Source organism: Mustela erminea, chromosome X (assembly GCF_009829155.1).
Source record: "Mustela erminea isolate mMusErm1 chromosome X, mMusErm1.Pri, whole genome shotgun sequence".
In the NCBI taxonomy this organism is placed as follows: Eukaryota; Metazoa; Chordata; class Mammalia; order Carnivora; family Mustelidae; genus Mustela; species Mustela erminea.
Genome location: NC_045635.1, coordinates 103,081,180 through 103,107,866, shown reverse-complemented (window position 1 = coordinate 103,107,866; position 26,687 = coordinate 103,081,180). Strand labels below are relative to the sequence as shown.

The following is a 26,687-nucleotide window of genomic DNA, read 5'->3' as shown; positions in this document are numbered from 1 at the left end:
AACTTTGAGTTTTTCAGAATTAATTTCGTAATTCTAGTTGAGTAGACATGCTAAGGACGTCATACACGTATTTACTGCTTCTATTTGGCCTTGTGGTTTGGTATCATATGGCCAGTCAGGTCTTGGCATCCAAAATAGAGCCTGGATTTGGACATATATACTCTAAGTTCAGACAGTGAGGCAGCCAGTCTTGCTAACCCATGCCAAAAATTAGCTAAAAACATTCTCACTGCCTATAAGAACAGCTTGACTGGTGATTCACCATATGATTTAGGTGAGTCACATAACCTTTATGTCTGGGGTGCCTCAGCTGTAAATTACAGAGATGCTAGGAATATAATGCATGAGAGACACAATGGCAGAGTGCAAGAACACCAGACCCATTATTTTATTGTCCCTAAATTTAATCTGGTTTATGTATTCTTATTTTCACATGTTAGAAAACAGAGCTGACCTGACTGCCCAAGCCAATCTATTTGAGAACCCCTCAAATGGCAGGGTTTGTGAATCTGATTTCCACAATCGTACACGGCAACAATTTCTCCAATTATCTCTGGGCTGTTATCCATGCATTTTTCTTTTTTTTTTAAGATTTTATTTATTTATTTGGCAGACAGAGATCACAAGTAGGCAGAGAGGCAGGCAGAGAGAGAGGAAGGAAAGCAGGCTCCGTGCTGAGCAGAGAGCCCAGTGCGGGGCTCGATCCCAGGACCTTGGGATCATGACCCGAGCCAAAGGCAGAGGCTTTAACCCACTGAGCCACCCAGGCGCCCCTACCCATGCACTTTTGATGTAAACACAAGGAGTAACCACATAGAGACTGGAAGACATAGAGACTATGTATATGAAGGGTTTTGAGAGTCATGGAAATGGCCCAGAAACTATATAAATGAATTTCATCACCATGTATCCCCCATTAATCAGATGCTGGTCCAGAACTGTTTCGTTTTGTGTAAAACTGCCCATAATTAGTGCAGTAAATTCTAATTAGAGGAGTGATTCCTTGGGCTTGTATAGAGGGTTTATACTTTTTGAAGCTCTTTCATGTACATTTACTCATATGATCCTTGCAACAATCCTCTGAGTTAGGTGGAGTGGGGATTATTATCCCCGTGTAGTAATACTTTTGTTACATTTTATTTTGTATAACTAACCAAATCTTGCTTTAGAACTTGTAGGTACCATAGGTCTTTTTACTTAATTCTTATATATCACATAAGACTATAATATATACAAAAAGTTTATAGTGGGAAACTAAGAAAGGTATAAGTAGAGTACATTCTTTTTAATAATCAAATGACAAACAAACAAACAAAAAACCCTAGTTGAAAGAAAAACAGGTTTTTTTAGACAAGTTAGGTCATTCTCTTAATGATTAACATGGGCCTTTATTAAATTTCTACTAGGAAATCTATGCACAATGTTTATTTAATGAAAAATAAAATGATGTTTAGTAAGCTTTTACCCATTTCTGATTAATTTAATGGAGGAGAATTGGGATATTTTTGTTTTTAATATAAGTTCTTTGGTGGGGGGGAGTAAGTTCCTCTTAAATATCAGTACATGTTCATGAACATATTCATGTGTTCTGTTTTCCTCAATACGGTTGTCAGTAATCTGGCAGAAGCAGAGCCTAATCATTGCCAAACAAAATTCCAGTATTTAATGAGAAAATACATATTTGATGCTTTAGCCAAAAATGCAAAGCCCCTTGCATAAGCTAATGGAATTAAAAAGAAATCCCTAGTACCTGGTAATGGAATAAAATTGAAGAAATACAATGCACAGACTTAAAGAAAAGTAACTCGCAGAACTTTATGTAACAAATGGACATCTATAATTTTGTATGTAGAGCAGTCCCCCCTTATCTGTTTGGGATACATTCCAAGACCCGCAGTGGATGCTTTAAGCTGTGAATAGCACCAAACCCTATATAGACTATGTTTTTTCCTACAGCTGCCTACCTATAATAAAGTTTCATTTATAATCTAGGCACAGTAAGAGATTAACAATAATAAAGTAGAGCATTATAACATACTATAATGAAAGTTATGTGAATGTGATCTCCCTCAAAATATCTTATTGTGTTGTACTCACCCTTCTTGTGATGTGAGATGACAGTATGGTTATGTGATGACATGAAGTGAGGGGGATATGATGTAGGCTGGTGAGGTAGCGTTAGGCTACTATTGACCTGACGATGGTCAGAAAGACAATCATCTGTTTCTGGACCACAGTTGATAACAAGTAACTAAAACCATAGAAAGGGAACTAGATAAGGGGGGGACTACTGTAAAATATATCTTTTAAATATATATATATATATGTATATATATCTTTAAAAATAATTTATTTATTTGACAGAGAGCTCAAGTGGGCAGAGTGGCAGGCAGAGGGAGAGGGAAAAGCAGGCTCCCCACTGAGCAAGGAGCCTGATGCAGGGCTCCATCCCAGGTCCCAGGGATCATAACCTGAGCCAAAGGCAGATGCTTCACTGACTTTAAGCCACCCAGGTGCCTGCCCCCCACCCCAAATATATCTTTTTGTTTTATTTAAGCGACCTCTACACCCAATGTAGGGCTCAAATTCATGACCTCGAAATCAAGAGTCACATGTCCTTGTGACTGAGCCAGCCAGGCCCCCCCTGTAAAATGTATCTTTAGTGAAGTTTATTGAAACAAAAATTATTTTCTTTAAAGATTTTTTTTTATTTGACAGAGAGAGATACCGTGAGAGAGGGAGCAAAAGCAGGGGCAGAGGGAGAGGGAGAAGCTCCCTGCTCAGCTTGCTTAGTGTTCTATCCCAGAACCCTGGGATCATGACCTGAGCTGAAGGCAGATGCTTAACGACTGAGCCACCCAGGTGCCCCTGGAACAAAAATTAGACTTTGAAGCAGGATCATTGTTTCAATCACATTACCTCAACTGATTATAAATCGAGTTGTGTTTTTTTTTTTTTCTCAACTTTAAATTCCTCTGGGAAATTGACAGGGGAAAATAATGATTAAAGTTTGGTTTCTCGGGGTACCTGGGTGGCTCAGTGGGTTAAGGCCTCTGCCTTCAGCTCAAGTCATGGCCCCAGGGTCCTGGGATCGAGCCCCGCATTGGGCTCTCTGCTCGGTGGGGCGCCTGCTTCCTCTTCTCTCTCTCTCTCTGCCTGCCTCTCTGCCTACTTGTGATCTCTGTCTGTCAAATAAATAAATAAAATCTTAAAAAAAAATTAAAAAAAAGTTTGGTTTCTCTTGGATTTTTATTCCTTGTTTTGAACGGGTATCCTTCCATTATTTATTCATAAACTAAAGTTAACAAGTATTGGCCCATACAAAATATTTTTTATGCTGTTGTCATTAATTATGGTGAATATAGGCTCTTGAAATCTCAAATTAAACAGAGTAAGATTGAGATAAAAAACCTCTGAGCAGACCAAATCTATTCAAAGCTAAATGGCCAGTTTATGTAAGTATTTGTTATAAACAAATTAGTGGTTTGCAGGAATAGAACAGAAAAGAAAATCACCGACTTTCATCTAGATTTAAGATTTTAATTTTGGGGCGCCTGGGTGGCTCAGTTGGTTAAGTGTCTGCCTTCAGCTCAGGTCATGATCTGAGGGTCCTGGGATCGAGTCCCGCATCGGGCTCCCTGCTCGGTGGGGAGCCTGCTTCCCCCTCTTCCACACTCCCTGCTTGTGCTCTTTCTCTGCCAAATAAATAAATAAATAAAATGTTAAAAAAAAAAAACAAAAAGGAATTGCAATAAGATCTAATGATCTTATAAGAAAAAAAATTTTAATTTTGGTTACAGTTAAGACCAATAGTGACTAATAAGTGTGGATTTATGCAACTCTGAAGGCCTTCAGAGACCCGACACCACTTCAGGAAAGAAGAATTCAGGGGTGCTATTTATTATGAATTAGAGAGGCTTCGAACTCTAACATTCTATCATTGTAGATTAACTCCTCACATTCCACTGAAGCTTTGGCCCTTTCTAGAAGTGCAGGTCCGTTCTGGGCAATTTCAACTGATTCCTGTCACACTAGCACTTGTGAGTGCAGCTTCAAATATTTAACTCTTTCATTGCTTGATTGGAGGATAGTTTAATGGCATGGGCAATGTGGGGCAATTATGCATTTAGCAGTGGAAGGGCTAAAGATTTTTATTAAATTCAAAGAGTACTCTATGCCGGAAAGTTTTGTTGAAAAGTAGAATCAGAAGGGACTTTCAGGATGTTGTCTTTTATGTCTTCATGTTTTGATTACAGGAGACCATACAGGACTGGATCAGCAATAAATTATAAGGAAAAGAACAGTGAGGATGACAGTCATTTGCAGAGATTAATTTATAGGTTTAATTAATTTATAGGTCAATTAATTTATAGATTTCAGCCATTTAGTTCTTTCTGGATTCAGACCTTGTACCATATCCCAGGGGTTTTCAAACTTTAGCCTGCATCAGAACCACTTACGGGGCCTGTTAAAACACAGATTGTTGGGGCACCTGGCTCAGTGGGTTAAAGCCTCTGCCTTCAGCTCAGGTCATGATCCCAGGGTCCTGGGATTGAGCCCCACATCGGGCTCAGCTCGGGCTCTCTGCTCGGCAGGGAGCTTGCTTCCCTCTCTCTCTCTCTCTCTCTCTCTCTGCCTGCCTCTCTGCCTACTTATGATTTCTGTCTGTCAAATAAATAAAATCTTAAACACACACACACACACACACATTGATGTGTCAAGCCCCAGAGTTTCTGATTCAGTAGGTTTGAGATGGGGCCCAATAATTTGCAGTTCTAACAAGTTCTTAGCTGTTGCAGATGCTGCTGGTCCCAGGACCACACTTTGAGAACAAGGTATCCATTCACCATGCAGTTAGCTTACTCATCTATATATTTCAGGCTTTATTTATTTGAGAGAGAGAATGAGTGGGGAGGAGGGGCAAAGGGAGAGGAATCAGACTCCTCACTGAGTGCAGAGCCCTAAGTGGGGTTCCATCCCAGGACTATGAGATCATGACCTGAGCCGAAGAGGCTTAACTCACTGAGCCACCCAGGTGCCCCCTTTTTAAAATTAAGTAAACTTTATGCCCAGTGTGAGGCTTGAATTCACTATGTCAAGATCAAGAGTCACATGCTCTACTGGCTAACTCAGCCAGGTATCCCGAAACTACTAACTTCTAACAACTACCACATTTATTCTATAATCTATAAACAAATTACAAATGACATAGTGAGAACATAGTTTTTTTTTTTTTTAAGATTTTAGTAATCTCTACACCCAACGTGGGGCTCGAACTCACAACTCCAAGATCAAGAGTCACATGCTCTACTGAGCCAGCCAAACCACCCCAAGAACATAGTCTGAAAGCGTTCTTATTATTTTTAAAGATTTTATTTATATGACACAGAAAGGGTGCACGTGTGCACACACTCGAGCATGGAGAGGGAGAGAGGGAGAAGCAGACTCCCCACTGAGCAAGAATCCCAGTGTGGGACTCAGTCCCAGGTCCCTGTGATTATGACGTGAGCCGAAGGCACAGGGTTAACAATGAGTTACCCAGGCATCCCTGAAAGTATTTTCAAGTATCAGTTCTTTTTTTTTTTTTAAGGTTTTATTTATTTGTTTGACAGAGAGAGACATAGCAAGAGAGGGAACAGAAGCAGGGGGAGTGGGAGAGGGAGAAGCAGGCTTCCTCCTCAGCAGGACCCTGGGATCATGACCAGAGCCCAAGGCAGACACTTAAAAACTGAGCCACCCAGGCACCCCTTAAATATCAGTTTTTTTTTTAAGATTTTTATTTATTTATTTGACAGACAGAGATCACAAGTAGGCAGAGAGGCAGGCAGAGAGAGAGAGAGGGAAGCAGGCTCCCCGCCAAGCAGAGAGCCCAATGCGGGACTCGATCCCAGGACCCTGAGATCATGACCTGAGCCAAAGGCAGCAGCTTAACCCACTGAGCCACCCAGGCACCCCTTAAATATCAGTTCTGAGGGGGTTTATTTACCCTAATCTTCAAATAGGGGAAAGGGCAATAAAGTTGACTTTAATTCTTATTTAGATGTCCATTAAAATTCAGCAGCAGTAGAGTGTTAAAAACTTAATTTTTGTTAAAAAAAATTCTAATCTGGGATAGGTACATAATAAGGTAACTACAGAAGAAATTACATGATGCCTAGGATTTGTTCTAGAATATGCAAGCAAAAAAGGGGAGGAAAGTGGGGAAATCCCAGATGAAAACAAGATGAGCAAAATGTTATTTATTTATTGAATAGTTTTTATTTATATGACAGAGAAAGAGAGTGAGCACAAGCAGAGGAGTGGCGGGCAAATGGAGAGGAAAAAGCAGGCTCTTGTGGGGCAAGACGCTTAACCGACTGAGCCACCCAGGTGCCCCCAAAATGTTATTTATTGAAGCTGAATGAGGAATACCATGGAGCTAACTATAACTTCCTTTCTACTTTTTACACGAAAGTTTGAAAATTTCTGTTAAGAGAAAGCTTTTTTTTTTTAAAAAAGATTTTATTTATATATTTGACAGAGAGAGATCACAAGTAAGCAGAGAGGAAGGCAGAGAGAGAGAGAGGAGGAAGCAGGCTCCCCACTGAGCAGAGAACCCGATGCAGGGCTCGATCCCAGGACTCTGAGATCATAACCTGAGCCAAAGGCAGAGGCTTTAACCCAACTGAACCACCCAGGCGCCATTCACGTCTTTATCAATATTCACTGGAAGTATAGTTGACATGAAGAAAGGTAGGCTACATTTTAATTTCTTGCTCATGATTTGTTATGGTGACTAATATTATCTCTTGGGAGAAACAGGCCAATCTTTGTGGGGAGAGGGTAAAATAGTTCGTATTTTTATACATTTTAAAAACAGGCTTTTCATGTACTTACAGATTTTTATAAATTAATATGAAAACAGACGTCTTTTTTCTTTTCACAGGACATGACTTGATGTGTACCTTAATGCCAGGCCCAATAGCAGAAAATATATTTTAGGTTTCATTTTAGTATTTTTAAGAGGGCTATTTTATTTTTTCTAAGAAAGTAAAATCAATACAAAGGAATAAGATATCATTTTAAAGAATAGTACTTTATTGAATAAGTTTATTCACAGAAAAATAAGCTTTAATCTAAGTTGACTGCCAGATTATACAGTGGAAAGCTATTTTCTTTGTTTTCCATATTGATGGAAAGGTTTCTACTAAATGAAAAAAGTCATAAAATTATATTCACAAATATAGCACTCTATCTGAAAACATTTCACGATTATTCACAGCACTAATACAATGACATAAGAATCCGTCATTCTGTCAGATTAAATATTAACAGTAATGAAAAAAATGCAAAATCTTCTAACCAAAAGTACATTAAAGCCTTTATTACATCAAATAGAAAAACGCGTATTTGTTAGTAAATATAGGGAAAATGACAAAATATATAGTAATTTTAAATGTTGCATTAATGATACACAATAAGAATGTAGGAAATGCCAAAAAAAATCTCTATGCATATCTGCAAATATCAGTCTTCAAAATAGAATGTTACCACCCAAAACATTAACGTAGTATTGTACAATTTGAAGATACATGTATTTAAGATTGTCCTACTGTATTAGTCATAAAGTGTCATTTAATATGTAGTGAAAGTTATGTTATAAAAGAAAGAATAGTTGAAAAAATAAACATTTGAGACCTCCCAGGAGAGGTAACTTGAAGTTTTTCACCTTCAAACCATGTGTCAGTCTGGGCTGCCACTAATTAGCTAGATAGCTTTGAATAAATCATTCACCTGTGAGCCTCAGTTGTCTCACCTGTAAAATGAAGGGGAAGAATCAGATACTCCTCTAAGGTCACTTCTAGCTCCGACACTCTAGGATTCTAGTATGCCACTAGTGAAATTCACATTGTGCTAAGTGAGTAAGAGTCAAATTGACACTGATGATGAAAGTAGGAATAAGCCAACTGTTTCTATTAGGAAAACTCACTGAATTCAATAAAAATAGTTAAGTTTTTAAAAGAGGAACTTAAATATTTTTAAGGACCTGACCTATTTATTATAATTTACATCTTAACTATGAGAGCTGCCAAAAAAAGATGAGTAAGAGTCACCGAAAGAGTTATCATCTAAGTCTTAGCCCAAATTTCCAGAGTCAAGGAAAACCCCTGAAGGGTTCGAGAGTGTGCTGGGAAGGGAATGAACATTTGTATCAAGTATCTGACATCCAGGGTCTTCCGGAACTCTCCTCTGATTTTATAAGACAGTTATTATTCTTATTTCAGAGATAAAGAAATAGCTCTCTCTTTTTAAAAGCAGACTTGGCTAAAAATAACTACAACTGTCAACAATCCCCTCCTGTTTTCTTATTTCTCTAGTGGAAGCGAAAAACCTACCCCATTTGTCCCACTCCTCCACCCTTTCCCCTCATACTCAACCCCTGGGGAATCAGAAAATAAAACAATGATTTGGGCCTAAAGAGTACAATACACGCACCTAATGCTGTGGTTGTAGTTTCCATTCAGAGTTCAAATACCAGTTTTAACCACTCAAATAAAAGTAGGAAAAAAAAAAGCCTACCAAAATTTAAATAATGTAACCACAAAAACAAAAGATCATAGTTAGGCAGGGCCAAATCCCATTATATACACCCATCACACACACCCTACCCCATCTTAGCCCTTAACCAAAGGGGGGAAAAAACCCCAAGAAACCCAAACCTAGCAGGAAAGGCAATACAAAGCCGTTAATTAATAAACTGGAGTTTAGTACTTTATAAACATGAAACCCATTTTTCAAAAATTAAAACAAGGCTTTTGACCGGCACACCAAATTATTATGAATAAAGAGAACTACTTATTACCAAACAACCTGACTCTTCACATGACTAAAATGTAGTAAAATAGGTGGTGACTTGGAAATCTTTAAAGTGAACTTTCTAACAGAAAAGGAATGTCTACATGTAGATACGAAGAACTATTTTGGGAAAGGGGGAGGCGCAGATTTGGATCTGGTTATATTTTGACCTTGCAAGTAATCATTTTTTGCACAACTAGATGGAAAGGATCCAGTGCTTTTTATAGTGAGAACACAGACAAACACTGGTAAGTCTTTAAAAAAATGTGATTAGAAGTTGGAGTGCTGAGTGATTTCAGAACCTGAAGCAACAGCATTTCTAAACAATTCTTAAAATAAACTTGTTATCCACATCAGCTTCATGCATTACATTTCACAACTCATGGGGAGAAAAAAGGTCTTTCTTAACTCTAAACATTCAAGTTTTAAAAGAAGAGTTTTAATGAACTGAGGCTCCCAGAACAGGAAAAGCCTTATGTTAAAATAATTCAGTCGTTGGCCAACAACTAGATTGAATTAACTACCTGACTTGGAGCTGACATGTTCTGGAAAACACATTTAAGAACCTTTAACACTTTTCTCCCCTTGTAATTTAAATTCAAAGCATAGACTATATAAGTAAAAGTTAACTTAATGAACATTTAACTAAACCTAAGTGGAAGTGCAAAGGTTTACACCATAAAACAAGACATCCCCCCCAACCAGGGAGGTCATTATTTAATTTGAAAAGTTCTCATTTAAATTCACAATGCTTTAAATGACTGTCACTTAAAACAGTCATCCACAGAGGTGAGGAGAACATGACAATATTCTTTCTCATAGAAAATACAATGAAAATAGGATTTTTAAGTTTCACCCTCAAATGTTTCTCTGCAGTAAAATGCCTCACTCACCTCTATTGACAGGTTGGTTTAAGAATCTTTTAAGCAAACCCTGGGTGTTGTATGAAGCACTTTTGAACTTCTATTTTTTAATCTCTATTGACTCTTATTCAAGTTTTATTTTCTTTTTAATATTTAAACAAGTGTTCTCATTTTCTTGTCAATATTTTGTAATTTCCAAGAGATTTTAAGGATCTTGAGAGAACATTTATTTCAGAAGTACCTACTACTATTACTAGTCAAGGAAACAAAACAATTTAGGTAAAGACTTGACATTTTGTCCTATATACATCTTAATTATGCAAACAGTAAAAACGCACATGAAACTTTAAGATACAAGATGATATGAGAATCTCAACATGGAAAGCTGTCACTATAACTACAAGCAGTGTACAAACATGCTTCTACTTTTTCCTACATAAGCTGACAGATGTTTAAATACTGGGTTAACAAAGATCTTTTAGTAAAGTGACTTAGGCAGGCTTAAACTAGCAAGGATTAAGGATGAATCCTTACTAATTAATTGGAAGATCTGAGACATATTTTATATTTCATTTTACAAAATCAGGAATATTTATTTTGAAACAAGAGAAGACATGGTCTACCTGTCAGAAAACTACCACTCAGAAATATTTTTCATCCACAAAAGCAGGAAAACAAAAAAACATTTAAATTTCACATTGGCACCAAAAAGGTTAACTGCTCTGCCTTCTTGGATTAGAAAAACTAAAGCTGAGCAATAAGTAGTTTTGCAGGCGTTTGAACATGCCTAAGCCTTTAAATCAGTAAAATACTTTCTAAAAATTCTGATTACAAAATTAATACATACTTACAAAAATCCAAACAGAACAAAATGAAAAAAGTAGAAAGTGAAAGGCCCCTGCAACCCCCCGCTCTGGGCCCTACCCTCCCCCAACCAAGAGAAACCACACTTAACAGTTTGGTGCTTTATCGATCCAAATCTTTTGTTCTATACATATACAAAACACACACACCTTCATCTGACTCATTCTATACACAGTGTTTTGCCACTTCAGCCTACACTTAATATATCTTTGACATCTTTCCATGTCAGTACATGTTGGCTAGACGGTATTCTATCCTTAAATACCCTTTTAACAATGGCAAAATAATTTTTTACAATCACCCATCCAAGCACGTGTGTCTAATTTTAAAACAGAATGGACAAAATACTAAAACACAAAGACAAACATCTAAAAATAATCTCTATCTTTCTACCAGTGTGGAACAGTTCATTCCTTTTCACACAAAACAAATTATGTGATTGGGGAGATTAACTCTAATCTCCACGTTTACAAAGAATGCTCCATTTGTTAAGCCTCTATGAAAAGAATGAAAAATTCAGCTGATTAATTCACTTACACTTAGAAACTAAGTTAGTGTACTACAAATACACACTGTGATCAGTTATACAGTATGATGCTTCTTAGTCTAGATTTCAATTAAATAAGAGTAAAAAAAGGATATACAATATATCTAATATTCCCCCAAATCCAGAAATTCAAATTTTAGATTATGAACTAGAACATTGTAGTTTACATTTTGTCTACTTGGTAGCAAATGCTAATGGCATTCAATGCTGATTACTTAAAGTCAGTTCACATCACACACTCAATCAGGGTAATGACAAGAACATAATGTGCCTAACTGTAGAGTTAGATTAAGACATAAAATTTTTTAAGACATAAAAATTTTTTGCTTGAAAGTAATGACTGTGTAGCACATGGGACATTTGTCAACTGCTTCAGCACATTGTTTACAAGTGACCAGATGTCCACAAGGAATGAAAACCACAGCAATATTTCTATCCATACAGATTTTGCAAAGCTTTTCCTCTTGCAGGAGCCTTAGCTGCTCTTCAGCACTAATCTCTGCACAAAGAGAAAAGAAATGTGTTAATTTTTACTTTCTTAGTTGTTGAAATGTACTGAAACAATGAGAACCCCTACTGTGTGCCAGGTGCTAGGTGAGGGCCGGAGACAGGACAACTCACACACGAAGCCTGCTCTCAAGCAGCTCGTGGGCTAGAGAAGGCCGTGGGCTGAGGCTATGGAGGCAAGCACAAAGTACAAAGTGGTAAGTGCTAGAATCAAGTTAAGTACAAAGTGCTCGGGGATGAGATGAGAGAACCAGTTCTTCTGTTCAGATGAGGTGGGAAAAGCTTCTCAGGTTGGCAGCTGCAGGGTGTGGGGGACGGGGAAAGAGGTGGAGTGACATTTAAACATGGCCAGCAACTTGCCAGGCGGAGAAGCCAGGGTTAGGTAAAATGAAGTGACGTATGGAAAGGGCACGACTTACTCCAGAAATGGAGGGATGGATGTGAGGGACACTTCTGAAGTGGGACTACTAGGATTTGGTGACTGACTACATGTGAGGGATAAGGAAAAAGAGGAACCAGAGTTGATTTTAAGGTTTCTAGTGTGGCTACAAGGGGATGGTGATGCCAAAAGGAAATATTGGTTTGGCATTTTCCAAGTTGTTTTGGAGGTGTCTGCAGGGCATCTGTATATACACTTGATCTTAGCCAAAACAGTCATGTCTTGAGATCAGAAGTTAGGGCTAGAAAAAGAGATTTGGGTAACATCAGCATGTAGGTGGCACTAAAGTACTTAATTCAGCCTTTCCCAAACTAGGTTTTGAGGTGTTAACAAATACATCACAAAAATGTGTTTTGTGGTCAAACAAAACAATAATGACAGGGGTACTTGGGTGGCTCAACTAGTTAAGTGTCCCACTCTTGATCTCAGCTCAGATCTCGATTTCATGGTTGTGAATTCAAGCCCTGTGCTGGGCTCCACACTGCACATGGAGTCTACTTTAAAAAAAAAAAAAAGAACTATAATGACAACAACCAACAATGGCAGCAGTTAATAGTAACATAGCACTTATTATTACGTGCCAGGCACTATTCTAAAGGCATTACATATTTTAACAATCTTTGTAGACCAGTGGTTTCCAAATGTGGCCTCACGTGAGAATCACTTGGGGCATTTAAAAAAAAATGTATTTATCTATTTCTGAGAGTGGGGGAGGGGCAGCAGGAGAGAATCTTCAGACTCCCCACTGAGTGGGGAGCCACTCTGGGGCTCCATCACAGGACCCATGAGATCATGATCCGAGTCAAAACCAAGAGTTGGATGCTTAACTGAGTAACTTGGGCGCACTTGGGCATTTTTTAAAATGATCGACTGCTATGCCCCATTTACTAAATCTAAACTTTCTGGGTATTTTTGTTGTTGTTGTTCCAAAATTAAAATATGCAAAATAAAGAAGATATGGTTTTATACAACAACAACAACAACAACAATCTCTGGGATTACACACACTGGCTTGGGAACCAATGTTATGAAGTACAGGTCATATCCCCTCATCTCCCCTGTAACTATATAGTACAGTGCATATCCCCTCTTAGAATGTCACATTTAACTACAGAGTTCCTTTTTTTTTTTTTTTTTGCTCCCTTTTCATGGCATCCCCTTTAACATCCTGGGGAACACTGTTTGGTTTTTTTTTTTAAGATATTTATTTATTTATATATGACAGAGATCACAAGCAGGCAGAGAGGCAGGCAGAGAGCTCGAGGGAAGCAGGCTCCCCCTTGAGCTTGATGCTACACCCTGAGATCATGACCTGAGTCAAAGGCAGAGGCTTAACCCACTGAGACACCCAGGTGCCCCAGAACACTGTTTGAAAACAAGTTTGGGCAACAGTGGTTAAGTTTTGTTCAACAAATATTTACTGAACACTTAACTAGGTTCTAGGAACTTGAGATACAACAACTAGCAAATACAAAGGCCCTAGGCCCCTAATCGTTCATAAACAAGTGAGAAACACAAGTAGACAGGAAATTATAATAAAAGGTAATGATAAGGGTAATTGCAATATGTTATAAAGAACACAGGAAAGGTGTAAATGTGCATGTACACATAAACAGAAGGCCTCTTGGAAGAAATTATAGTTAAACTGTGTCCTAGAGGAGGAGGAGGAGTTAACTAGGAAAGATGGAGGGGGGACCCTGGGGGACAGAGGCAGTGGGAGAAGAGTGTTCTGGGCAGAGGAAACGGTACAAGCAGGTTCCGAGGGGAGAGACAGAACCAGGACTACAAGTACACGGATAAGCCTTGGGGAGACACAGCATGACTTGAGGCTACAGAAGATCAGCAGATGCCCCACCATGGAAGACTTGGGAACCCACCTAAAGGAGTTTGGACTTGATCCTAAGGGTCCTGGGGGCCAGTAAAAGGTATTAACCTGGAGAGAGATAGCAGGAGATTTGTGCTTTGGAAAGGTATGCCTGACCAGGGTGGAGAGGAAGTATTATTTAATCTCTTTCTTCTTAAAAAGCAACCTCATGGGCATAATCAAAACTGTAAGCTCCTGTAAGCTCAAACGTGGACTGCACCGGAGATAAGATAAAGCACCCGTCCTCAAGAAGCTTCGTCTGAGGTGCTGGACAGAAAAGGAAAACCATTCTAAAACAATGTTACGAATGCTCTCATAGCAGCACACATAGAGAAGAGGGAGCTCTGGACTCTAATGTGGGTACTGGGGAAAGCTTCAGAGAATGACCTCTAAGTGGAACCTTGAAGGATGAGTTCACAAGATGGATTTAGGGGACTGGGGGTGGAGTGGGGAATAAGACTAGGTACACAGACAGGGAAAAGGCAGCTGGGGTGCAAGTAACAATGGAATTAAAGAGATGGCACTCTACACTGATTTGTCTCCTATGAAAGCATTTAACCAAGAAAGTTAGAATCAAGTACATACTCATCATGCCCCATAAGGAGGAAAATAATTAAGAAATTTACACATGGGGGCGCCTGGGTGGCTCAGTGGGTTAAGCCTCTTAGCGTCCTAGGATGGAGCCCTGCATCAGACTCTCTCTGCTCAGCAAGGAGCCTGCTTCTCCCTCTCTTTCTGCCTGTCTCTCTGCCTGCTTGTGATCTGTCAAATAAATAAATATGATCTTTAAAAAAAAAGAAATTTATTCATGACTTTTAGATGTGATGCTCCAATGAGTAAAAATGAACACTGGACCTAGAAGAGTCAAGTTTAATGGAGACAGAAAGCACAATGGCGATTATTGGGCTGGGGGAAGGAGGAATAAGGATGTGTTGTTTAATGGGGACAGTTTCAGTTGTTTAAATAAAAAGAGTTGTGGAGACTGGCTGCACAACTGTCAATGTACTTAACACTACTGAACTGTTCACTTTAAACCTTTTTTTTTTAAAGATTTTATTTATTTGACAGACAGAGATCACAAGTATGCAGAGAGGCAGGCAGAGAGAGAGAGGAGGATGCAGGCTCCCTGCCGAGCAGAGAGCCCCATGCGGGACTCGATCCCAGGACCCTGAGATCATGACCTGAGCCGAAGGCAGAGGTTTAAGCCACTGAGCCACCCAGGCGCCCCTCAACATTTTTTTTTAAAAGAGGAACACTGGACCACCTGTCAGGAAAACTGATTTTTATTCTCAACTCGCTGAGTGATCTTTGCCAACACCACATCTATACTTCAGTTTTCTACTGAAGTAATGAAAGTTTTTTTTTAAAAAGATTTTATTTATTTATTTGACAGAGAAAGATCACAAGCAAGCAGAGAGAGAGAGAGAGAGGAGGAAGCAGGCTCCCTGCTGAGCAGAGAGCCCGATGCGGGGCTTGATCCCAGGACCCTGAGATCATGACCTGAGCTGAAGGCAGAGGCTTTAACCCACTGAACCACCCAGGCGCCCCCAAGTAATGAAAGTTTTTATATGATCTTTCAGGTTCATTTTGGTTCTGATGATTTGTGATTCTGTTTTACAGAGCACAGTGGAATGAAATGCCAGGCCTACCAAACACTGTTACTGATTTTTCCTACCTTGTTTCAGCCTTATGTACAGCAACTTACTTGACATGGTGAGGTTCTGGCCATAGATTTCACCCCCTGAGACTAATAGTTTACCTCTGACAATTTTATTTCACTCAAATCTTCGGGTAACTATTGGATTCTACATCCTTTACTATGGTACCTTTCCCCTTACACTGTCTTTCCCTTCTTTAGTATTTAATTAATTTATTTATCTGAGAAAGAAAGAGAGAGTACATAAGCAGATGGAGGAACAGAGGGAGAGAAACAGGAAGACTCCGCACTGAGCACAGAGCCTGACGCTGGGCTCAATCCCACGACCCCGAGCCATGACCTGAGCCGAAATCAAGAGTCAGATGCTTAACCACCTGTGCCACCCAGGCACCCCATCTTTTTTTAAAGATTTTATTTATTCATTTGAGAGAGAGAAAGCAAGAGTTGGGGGGGGAGGCAGACTTCCCTGCTAAACTAGGAGTCCAATGTGGGACTAGATCCCATGACCCGGAGATCATCACCTGAGCTGAAGGCATACGCTTAACTACCTGAGCCACCTAGGTATCCCCAACTTTTAAAAAAATTATTTGAGAGTGACCACGTGAGTGGAAGGGAGGGGAGAGGGAGAAAGAATCTCAAGCAGACTGGCCACTGAGCACAGAACCCAATGAGAGGCTCAATCCCACAACCCTGAGATTGATCAACCCTGAGCTGAAATCAAGAGTCGGATGCTTAACCGACTGGGCTACCCAGGTGCCCCAGCACACTATGTAACCTTTAAAAAGAAATAAATATACTATTAGATACTATTTTTAGAAGATCATTTACTGGGCTATTCTCTGTCACATAGCCATTGGGATAAAGTTAGTACTGAATCTAGGATTTCTCAGTAAGCAACAGTAACAGTGTAGTTTTTCTAATAACTTCTACCCACTTTACCTCAGTTAGGCCCATCTTCTCTTCTGGATAGAATTAAGAAGAGTCTTAGTGCCAGTCTTTACTCATCAGCCCTTGGTAAGAGGAATAGGCAGTAGCCCTGGTGTGAGAAGATAGCCTGTATCAGTTAACCTCCCTCTCAATTTAATGAGACCAAGGAGACAACTGATGAATTCCAACTCCTGCTTCTGAAGGCTGCCATTTGCTCAGGCCTTCCTTCCCACACCATCCTAGTTTGTAGGCTCTCTGGTAACAAGAATGCCCATCGACTCCTGTTGGATAGAAAACAGACACTCCCTAAAGTACTCTGCCCCTTGTTCTCTTCCTATTGCAACCCACTAAATCATCCTGTTGCTGACAATACCTTTAGGTATAAAAAACACCTTATTGTCAAACTTGAGTTGTGGTTTAGATGCAGAGAAAAATGATACGGTCACTTGTATTTCTATTGTAGTAGAAAGATGACCAAGTCAGTGGTTCATTTTACCACTGCCAGGATAAGTGAAGCTATTACCGGTTTTATTTTTTTTAAGGCTTTATTTATTTATTTGAGAGAGAGAGAGAGAGAGAACATAAGAGGAGAGAAGGTCAGTGAGAGAAGCAGACTCCCCACCAAGCAGGGAGCCCAATACAGTAGTTGATCCCTGGACTCCAGGATCATGACCTGAGCCAAAGGCAGTTACTTAACCAACTAAGCCACCCAGGCGCCTCTATTACAGGTTTTAAATAAATGCCTATTTAGGAAAAGAACAGTATGCTTTCTGTTGAATGTTTTATATCAACCGATATAACTTAAAAAAATCACTATTATACTGTTTTGTGACCAATTAATTATCTGAATGTTTTAGAAGCACTGGAATTAACTTAAAGATCAAAAGGGTGTATTCATATTTTAATTTTTATTTTTTTTAAGTAAACCCTACACTCAATGTGGAGCTTGAACTTATAACCCCGAGATTAAGAGTCACCAGCTCGGGGCGCCTGGGTGGCTCAGTGGCTGGGCCGCTGCCTTTGGCTCAGGTCATGGTCTTGGGGTCCTGGGATCGAGCCCCGCATCGGGCTCTCTGCTCAGCAGGGAGCCTACTTCCTCCTCTCTCTCTGCCTGCCTCTCTGCCTGCTTGTGATCTCTCTCTGTCAAATAAATAAATAAAATCTTAAAAAAAAAAAAAAGAGTCACCAGCTCTTCTGACTGGGCCAGCCAGGAGTTCCAAAAGGGTCTTTAATGTAAAAAAACAAAAAAAAAGTAAACTTTTAGATTTATTAGCACTGGGAGAATTTTCAACCTTTGCGAGAGGTGGTCAAGAGCTCAAAGAATAATGACTATAACAACGTACCTCAGTACCCAAAATTATTCATAGTTTGAAATGTACTCATAGTTTGCCAAGCAAACATCAAAGAGTTGCTTTCATCCTTTTTAAAAAAAAAAAAAGATTTTATTTATTTATTTGACAGAGATCACAAGTAGGCAGAGAGAGACAGGGTTGGGGCGGCGGGGGGGGGAATGCAGGCTCCCTGCTGGGCAGAGAGCCTGATGCAGGGCTCGACCCCAGGACCCTGGGATCATGACCTGAGCCGAAGGCAGAGGCTTTAACCCACTGAGCCACTCAGGCACCCCAGGAACTTACATTTTTTACCTTTTACTACATAAACAACAAAATGGCAGTTCTACCGGGATGGGGCTGCTCTGGCTGAATAGGCTGTTACACCTCTTGTTCCTAAAAGGAGTTTATATGCTTCCCTTGCATATTATTTAATGCAATTTTTAGGGGCACCTGGCTGGCTCAGTCAACAGACCATTTGACTCTTGATCTCAGGGTTCTGAGTCCAAGCCCTGGGTTGGGCGTGGAGTCTATTTTAAAAAAAAGTTTAATACACTTTCCATATATGATTTACAGTACCAGGGTGCCACTCATTCAAGCTCTATTTAGTAATATGGTGTGTTTACAGGTTTACATCGCAGGAAAAGTTGCAGAACACTCTAAATCCATTTCAATTACAAAACGTACAGATTCCACACATGATCATGAAAGCCTTCATTGTTCTTTATCTAAACCCACACCTACATAAATCAAATAAATTAGGCATGCCTGGGTGGCTCAGTCAGTTAAGTGTCCAACTCTTTTTTTCTTTTTTTAAAAAGATTTATTTTAGAGAGAGACAGAAGGGGGAAAGGCAGAGGGAGAGAATCCTCAAGTGGACTCCCAACCCAGCATGGAGCCTGATCCCATAACCCATGAGATCATGACCTGAGTTGAAACAAAGAGTTGGATGCTTAACCAACTGAAGTACCTAGGCACCCCAGAATCCAACCCTTGATTATGGCTCAGGTCATGATCTCAGGGTCATGGGCTCAAGCTCTGCAAAGGTTCCATGCTCAGTGGGGAATCTGCTTGAGATTCTCTTTTTCCCTCTCCCTCTATCCCCTCCCCCAGCACTATCTCTAACATAAATAGGTAAATCATTACAAAAATAAAATAAAATTACTAAACTAGTGGATCTTACCTGAATACCAATTCGGACAAATCAACTGTTATAAATGTTTCAAGACAATGGAAAAAATTAAAACCAACTGACATTCAAATGATATTATGGAATTACTGATAATTTTGTTAAGTGTGGTAACAGTATGTTATGGAATAAATGTATCCACTCAAAAATTCCTATGTTGAAGCCCTAAACACCCAATGTGATGGGACTCACAGACAGGCCCTCTGGGAGGCAGGTAATTAAATTCAGATGAGGTCATAAGGGTGGGACCTGCTCATTATGGAATTGGTATCCTTTTTTTCTTTTATTTCTTTCCTTCACTTTATTATGTATGTATGTATACACGTATGTATGTATTTTTATTTTCATTTATTTTAAAGACCTTATTTTTAAGTACTCTCTACACATAATGTGGAGCTCCAACTCACAATCCCACGATCAAGAGTTGCATACTCTACTAAGCCAGACAGATATTCCATGGAATCAGTGTATTTATAAGAGGAAAAGAGACCAGAGTGCTCTGCCTTTACAGAGAAAAAACAGCCATCTGCAAGCCTGGAAGAGTGTCCTCATCAGGAACCAAATATGCTAGCACCTTGATCCTGGACTTCCTGGCCCCCAGAAATGTGAGAAATAAGTATTTGTTGTTTTAAGTCTATGGTATTCTGTTAGAGCACTCTGAGCATAGTTTAAGTTACTGCTTAACACGACAGCATTAAGTTAAAAAAATCTTTATCTGTTAGGTATATATTAAAGTATTTATAGGCAAATGATATATGTGATACCTGGAATTTTCTTTGAAATACCACAGCAAAAAATGTTGGGGGAAAAAAATGAAGCAAGATTGGAAAACTGATGATGATTACTGTATCTGATTTATGGGTACATGAAGGTTCACTGTACTGTTTTCTCCAATTTTGACTTTTTTTTGAATTTTTTATTAGCAGGAAGTTTTTTAAAAAAGATTTTATTTATTTATTTGATAGAGTGAGCACAAGTAGGCAGAACTGGAGACAGAGGGGGAGGAGAAGCTGGTTCCCAGCCGAGCAGAGGGCCCCATGGGGGCTTGATACCAGGATTCTGGGATCATGACCTGGGCTGGAGGCAGAAGCCCAACAGAGAGCCACCCAGGTGCCTATAACAGAACGTTTTTTTAAAAAAATTGTTTAAAAGATTTTATTTATTTATTTGACAGACAGAGATCACAAGTAGGCAGAGAGGCAGGCAGAGAGAGAGGAGAGAGGAGGAAGCAGGCTCCCTGCTGAGCAGGGAGCCCGATGTGGGGCTCAATCCCAGGACCCTCGGATCATGACCTGAGCGGAAAGCAGAGGCTTTAACCCACTGAGCCACCCAGGCGCCCCAACAGAACGTTTTTTAAAAGAAATTGTTTATGCCAGGGGGGATGTGAGAAGGAAAAAAATGAATGGGTCACAGTCATATAAGATATGATCCATAATGAAGTACTATTAGGTTTTTCTTGCTTTTTAAAAATAAAAACAGCCACGCATACCTCTTTGTAATGAAGTTTGGCTTGATTCATCTTGTGTGTTGTCTTTCTGAGCACTCACTAAATCTGAAACCAGAATCTCAAGTGATGTATAGTTGCTCCCAGATGTCTGAATTTTTTCCTCCATTATTTTCTTAATGTCCTTGAAATTGAATCCCATTCGTAGAGCCTCTTGTAACATAGGATTTTGGAAGATGGCATCATCTGAAATAAAAGTTGGTGAGGAAAAAGAACACAGAGTTTAAACAATTATTTTCATTAACACAACTCAACAGCAAAGTACAGTTAAGAAGGGCCGCCTGGGTGGCCCAGGGGGTTAAAGCCTCTGCCTTCAGCTCCGGTCATGATCTCAGGGTCCTGGGATCGAGCCCTTCATCGGGCTCTCTGCTCAGCAGGGAGCCTGCCTCCCCCACTTCTCTGTCTGCCTCTCTGCCTACTTTTGATCTATCAAATAAATAAATAAAATCTTTAAAAAAAAGTACAGTTAAGAAGAAAAAGGTACGCAGCAAGAAAATAAAAAAAAAAATCAAAGCTACTCTGGGAAGATTTTAAAATACTTAAGCACTGAATAATCAGAATCTTATAATCACTGACAATACAGTATTATTTTGTAGCACTATGAATTGAGATTAGATGCTTTAAAGACTAAAGAAATAGCTCAAGATTAGGTAAAACTGAGAAGATAAAGTTAAGTGCTTCAAAAATCAGATTTTTTTTCCAAATCAGCTGTACTCATTAACAGCTAACCTACATACTGAAGAGTAGATGTCTTTCCCAAGTCACTAGCAATTATTTTGGAAAAATCATGGGAAATGGGGGGAATTTGGAGTCTGTGACCTTGAATGTGTGAGCTTCCTATCTCTGAGACTTAGTTTCTGCAGCCGAGGGGGGGTGAACTAGATAAGGAAACAAAATGAACAGAAATTCACCTCAACGGTACTCGAAGTAGAAATACAGGTTATGAATGGAACTGCTGAAAGAGGAGACTTACACCCTCTGATTCATCAATTCTACTTGAGTACTAAAAATAAGTACAAAGGTCCACCAAAAAAAAAAAAAGATCCACCAAAGATATACACAAGAATATTCATAGCAGTGTCATTTGTAAGAGCCTCAAACTGGAAACAACTTGAACATCTATCACCAGGTGAATGAGTAAGTAAACTGTGGTATATTCAAACACTACACAGCAACAAGAAAAATGAACTTCTGCCACAGACAACATAATGAATCTCACAGATCTGATGAACAAAACGTCATCATAATGATGAACCAGAGACAAAAGACTATACCGTATGTTTACATTTATTGGATGTTCAAGACTAATCTATGGTGGGGCTTCTGGTTGGCTCTGGTCATGATCCCAGGGATGAAGCCCTGAATCAAGCTCCCCGCTCGGCCGGAAGCCTGCTTCTCCCTCTTCCACCACCCCCTGCTTGTGTCCCCTCTCTCGCTGTGTCTCTGTCAAATAAATAAATAAAATCTTAAAAACACAGAAGTCAGAACACAGCTTGGGGTAGATGTTGATTGGGAAAGGGCCTGAAGGAGTTTCTGGCATGGTGGGAATGTTCTATTACCTTTTTATTTTTTTTTAAAGATTTTTATTTATTTATTTGAGAGAGAGCGTGCAAGCAGTAGTGGGTGGTGGGGGGGGGTGGGGGGAGGGAGAAACAGACTCCCCGCTGAGCAGGAAGCCCTCTCTAGGGCTCCATCCCAGGATCCTGAGATCATGACCTGAGCCAAAGGCAGATGCTTAAATGACTGAATCACCCAGGTGCCCCCAGTTCTCTATATATTTTTAAAGATTTTATTTATTTATTTGACAGAAATCACAAGTAGACAGGGAGGCAGACAGAGAGAGAGGAGGAAGCAGGCTTCCTGCTGAGCAGAGAGCCCGATGCGGGGCTCGATCCCAGGACCCTAAGATCATGACCCGAGCTGAAGGCAGAGGCTTCACCCACTGAGCCACGCAGGCGCCGCCCCCACCCCCAGTTCTATATTTTGATTTGACTAATGACTACACAGGTAAATGCGTGTTAAAGTTCACTGACTTAAATACTTAAGATTAGTCTATTTTAAGCATTTTATTTTATGTGTATTATACTTCAATACATGTTTTTTAAAAAGAGAAGTTGGAAAGGGATTTGATTTTAAGAAATATTACATGGTAAGTAATAAGAGAAGTAAGAAAGTAACTTAAGATCTTTGATATGTTGGGAAGTTATAATGCAGATAAAAGACCATTTATGAGACTACTAAAGCAACTGAATGAGAAATAAGGGCAGAAACTAGGGCAGAACCAGTGGATTTTTGACAATATTATAAAGGTTGAATTCATCAGACCTGGTGGCTAATTAAATATAGAGGGATTAAGGAAAGCAAAGAGCTTAAAATGACTCAAATTACTGGGCAACTTTGTGAACTGTGGAACTATTAACCAGCTTGGGGGGAAAAAAACAGGACTGGGTTCAGTCTGAGTGATTTTTAGAAATGCTGAATTTGAGCTGCTTTTTGAGATTTCTAGGTGGATATGTCCAGAGGTCAGCTGGACATCATTCCTTCCTGGTTCTACTGTCTGATTTTTTTTCCAGCTTCTTTTGCTGGCTCCTTCTGCTCACCTGATTAGACACTGGTGGTTCCCTTCCATTCCCTCATTGATTCCCCCTTTTTAACAATCTCTCTGGATACTCCCCCCAATACCACAATTTTACCCTTATTTATGTGAGTTCCAGATTTTAAGACCCACCTATTTGGATATTCTGTAGGTATCTCAAGGTTATCCTGCTAAAAAACAAAAGCAGGGACAACAGGATATCCACATGAAAAATAATTAAAAGGGCCCCCACCTTACACATATATAAAAACTAACTCAAAATGGATCAAAGACCTGAATGTAAGAGAAAACCATAAAACTCTTAGAAGAAAACATAAATGACCTTGGATCAGCAACAGTTTCTTAGATATAATACTAAAAGCATAAGCAACAAAAAAATAAGATAAATTGTTTTCATCAAAATTAAAAATTTATATACGTCAAAGTACACCAGCAAGAAAATGAAAATGAGTGAAAATATTTGCCAATCATATATCTGACAGGGACTTACATGTAAAGAACTAGAATATACAAAGAACTCTTATAACTCAGTAACAAAATCATAAATAAGCCAACTGAAAAACACACAAAGGCGATGGACACTTCTCCAAAGAAAACATACAAATGGCCAACAAGCACAAGAAAGGATGCCTGACATCATTAGCTATCAGGGAAATGCAAATCAAAATCACAGTAAGATACCACCTCACATCCACTATGATGGACATAATAAAAAGACATACAATAGCAAGTGTTAACAAAAATGTGGAGAAACAAACTGGAACCCTTCTACACTGCTAGTGAGAATGTAAAATGGTGCAGCCTGTTGGAAAACTGGCCATGTATCAAAAGGTTAAATGTAGAGTTACTACATAACCCAGCAATTCCATGCTGAAATCTATACTCAAGAGAATTAAAAACCTTTGTCCACACAACAATTTGCACACGAATGTTCACAGCAGCATCAGCATCATTCATAAGAGCCAAAAAGTGGAAACCCAAATGTCTATAAACTGATGAATGGATAAAGAGAATGTGGTATTACCCATACAAAGGAAAACTTTTCCCCCATAATAAAGAAGGAAGGATTCATATGAGTACCACAACATGGATGCACTTCAAAGCCACATATTATTATCCCATTTATATGAAATGTCCAGGATAGGTAAATCCAGAGAGACAGAAATAGATTGGTAGTTGTCTGGCTAGACTTGAGGGTGAAGGGGCAGCAGTGGTGACTGACTGCTCATGAGTACACAGTTTCTTTTAGAGATTATGATAATGTTCTGCAATTAAGTATCAGTGATGGTTCCACGACCCTGTGAATATACTAAAAAACACCAAAGTGTACAGTTTGTAAGGGTGAAATTTTTGCTATCTGAATTACATGTCCATTTTAAAACATTAATCCTGAACTAGAGCAAGAGTCTCAGCAGTCACTGAAAGTACAGTATAGGGCACCCGCGTGGCTCAGTTGGTTAAGCAACTGCCTTCAGATTATGATCCTAGAGTTCCAGGGTCGAGTCCCACATCGGGCTCCCTGCTCAGCAGAGAGTCTGTTTCTCCCTCTGATCTCTCCCCTCTCATGCTCTCTCTCTCCCAAATAAATAAAATCTTTTTAAAAAAAGTATACATTGTTAGGGTGATTACTATCAAGAAATGTTACAGAATCTTTTTTAAAAAAAGATTTATTTATTTGACAGAGAGAGACACAGTGAGAGAGGGAACATAAGTAGGAGGAGTGGGAGAGGAAGAAGCAGGCTTCCTGCCAAACAGGGAGCTCAATGTGGGGCTGGACCCCAAGAATTATGACCCAAGCCAAAGGCAGATGCTTAACAACTGAGACACCCAGGCGCCCCAAGAAATGTTATAGAATCTTCATTTGTGGATAGTTTCAAAAATATAGGCTGGAATAAGTGATTTCTTAAACTTTAGTACTTATGCCCATTACAAAACCTGTATCAAATATTATCAAAGTGGCTCTCCTTAAGCATATTTATGCTTATATATAGTTTTCTCGTGTAACCCTTAGAGGATGCTGTAAGGAGTGGGGAATTAGCAGACATATTCTACAAGACCAGCGCTCTCACCCCTGAGCTGTGGAGCCAGCAGACATACTCTAAATTAAAATTTTTTACTATTTTTGAAACATGATACCTAAGTTGAGAACAATATCTACAGTGTGATGCAGGTTTCAGAAGACCCTGTTTACAGTCCTAGTTCTATTAATGATTCATAATGTAACTGTGGGCAGGTCACTTAACTTCATTGACTGTGTTTCTTCATCTGATAATGGTATCATCTCTGCTTAACACAGTATCTTTCTGGTTTTTAAACATGTTTATGATGAGTTAATAATCTTCGAGATAAAAACCTCTACCTCTCTATAATGTAGCAGGAGATAAACTGAACCATGCCCCTCTGCGAAGAAACTGGGGATGCACAAAGATGGCATGGGATAAGGAAGCAGGTAGAGCTGATCATGGTGATGGCACATTAGCAGATCACATTAGATTCATGATCCCGGCTAACTCAAGAAGCACCTGGGACAAAAATACACTTACCTCTTCCTTTTTTGATTTTAACAGAAATGGCAATAGACAGCCATTTGGATCCAAATGGACAGCTGCTGCTCCTGAACTTAGAAAAGCTAACTGCCCAACCTCCATAGGAATGTCGTTTCTTAAAATTTTATTTATTATTTTTAAGTATAATTAATATAATTTTATATATGTAACTCTATAACTTATAATTTAATATGATTTAGTGTCATTGAAAATTTTTCCAGTACAATTAATGTACAGTGTTACCTCTGTCACATGAATGTTATTAATATATAAATATCTGGCTTAAATTTATAGGCACTTCATTAATTCTTAGCTTTATAGCAATCTCATCTTAAATAAAGATACCTCGGGGCGCCTGGGTGGCTCAGTGGGTTAAGCCGCTGCCTTCGGCTCAGGTCATGATCCCAGGGTCCTGGGATCGAGTCCCGCATGGGGCTCTCTGCTGAGCAGAGAGTCTGCTTTCCTCTCTCTCTCTCTCTCTCTCTCTGCCTGCCTCTCTGCCTACCTGTGATCTCTCTCTGTCAAGTAAATAAATAAAATATTAAAAAAAAAAAAAAAGATACCTTAATTACCTTGAAAGAACAGCCTTATGTCTCCACCCTATAAATAACAACTGCAATAAATTAGCAATGGGATTAAAAGTATATTTATTTTAGGGGCACCTGGGTGGCTCAGTGGGTTAAGCCTCTGCCTTCAACTCAGGTCATGATCTCAGGGTCCTGGGATAGAGCCCCGCATAAGGCTCTCTGCTCAGCAGGGAGCCTGCTTCCCTACCCCCTACCCCCGCCTGCTTCTCTGCCTACTTGTGATCTCTGTCTGTTAAATAAATAAATAAAATCTTAAAAAAATAAAAGTGTATTTATTTTAATAAACATATTTACCAATTCTTTTAGTTAATGATGTTGTTTTTTCAGCAGTTCTTACCTAAAACAGAAATATGGATTATAAGTTAGAATTCTTTTTGGTAGAAGGCAGTTACCTCAATTTGAAAAGTTATACTAATCATGAATTTATAAGTTGG

At 39.3% G+C, this 26,687-nt stretch overlaps 1 protein-coding gene across 5 annotated transcripts in view; it reads right to left on the bottom strand.

The window, feature by feature from the left end:
* Positions 1-7,054: 7,054 nt before the first annotated feature.
* XIAP (X-linked inhibitor of apoptosis) overlaps positions 7,055-26,687 on the bottom strand; it is a 59,743-nt gene continuing 40,110 nt past the window's right edge. For 3 of the 5 annotated variants that reach the window (XM_032329633.1, XM_032329634.1, XM_032329636.1), the window contains 3 exons: positions 26,548-26,590; positions 20,510-20,710; positions 7,055-11,608 (listed from right to left, as the gene is read on the bottom strand). In XM_032329633.1, the coding sequence (XP_032185524.1) occupies positions 11,415-11,608; positions 20,510-20,710; positions 26,548-26,590 (438 nt within the window). In that variant the 3' untranslated portion in view covers positions 7,055-11,414. Of the gene's footprint in view, positions 11,609-16,515; positions 16,613-20,509; positions 20,711-26,547; positions 26,591-26,687 lie in introns of those variants that run through there. The other 2 variants (XR_004282412.1, XM_032329635.1) reach the window with 2 other exon arrangements.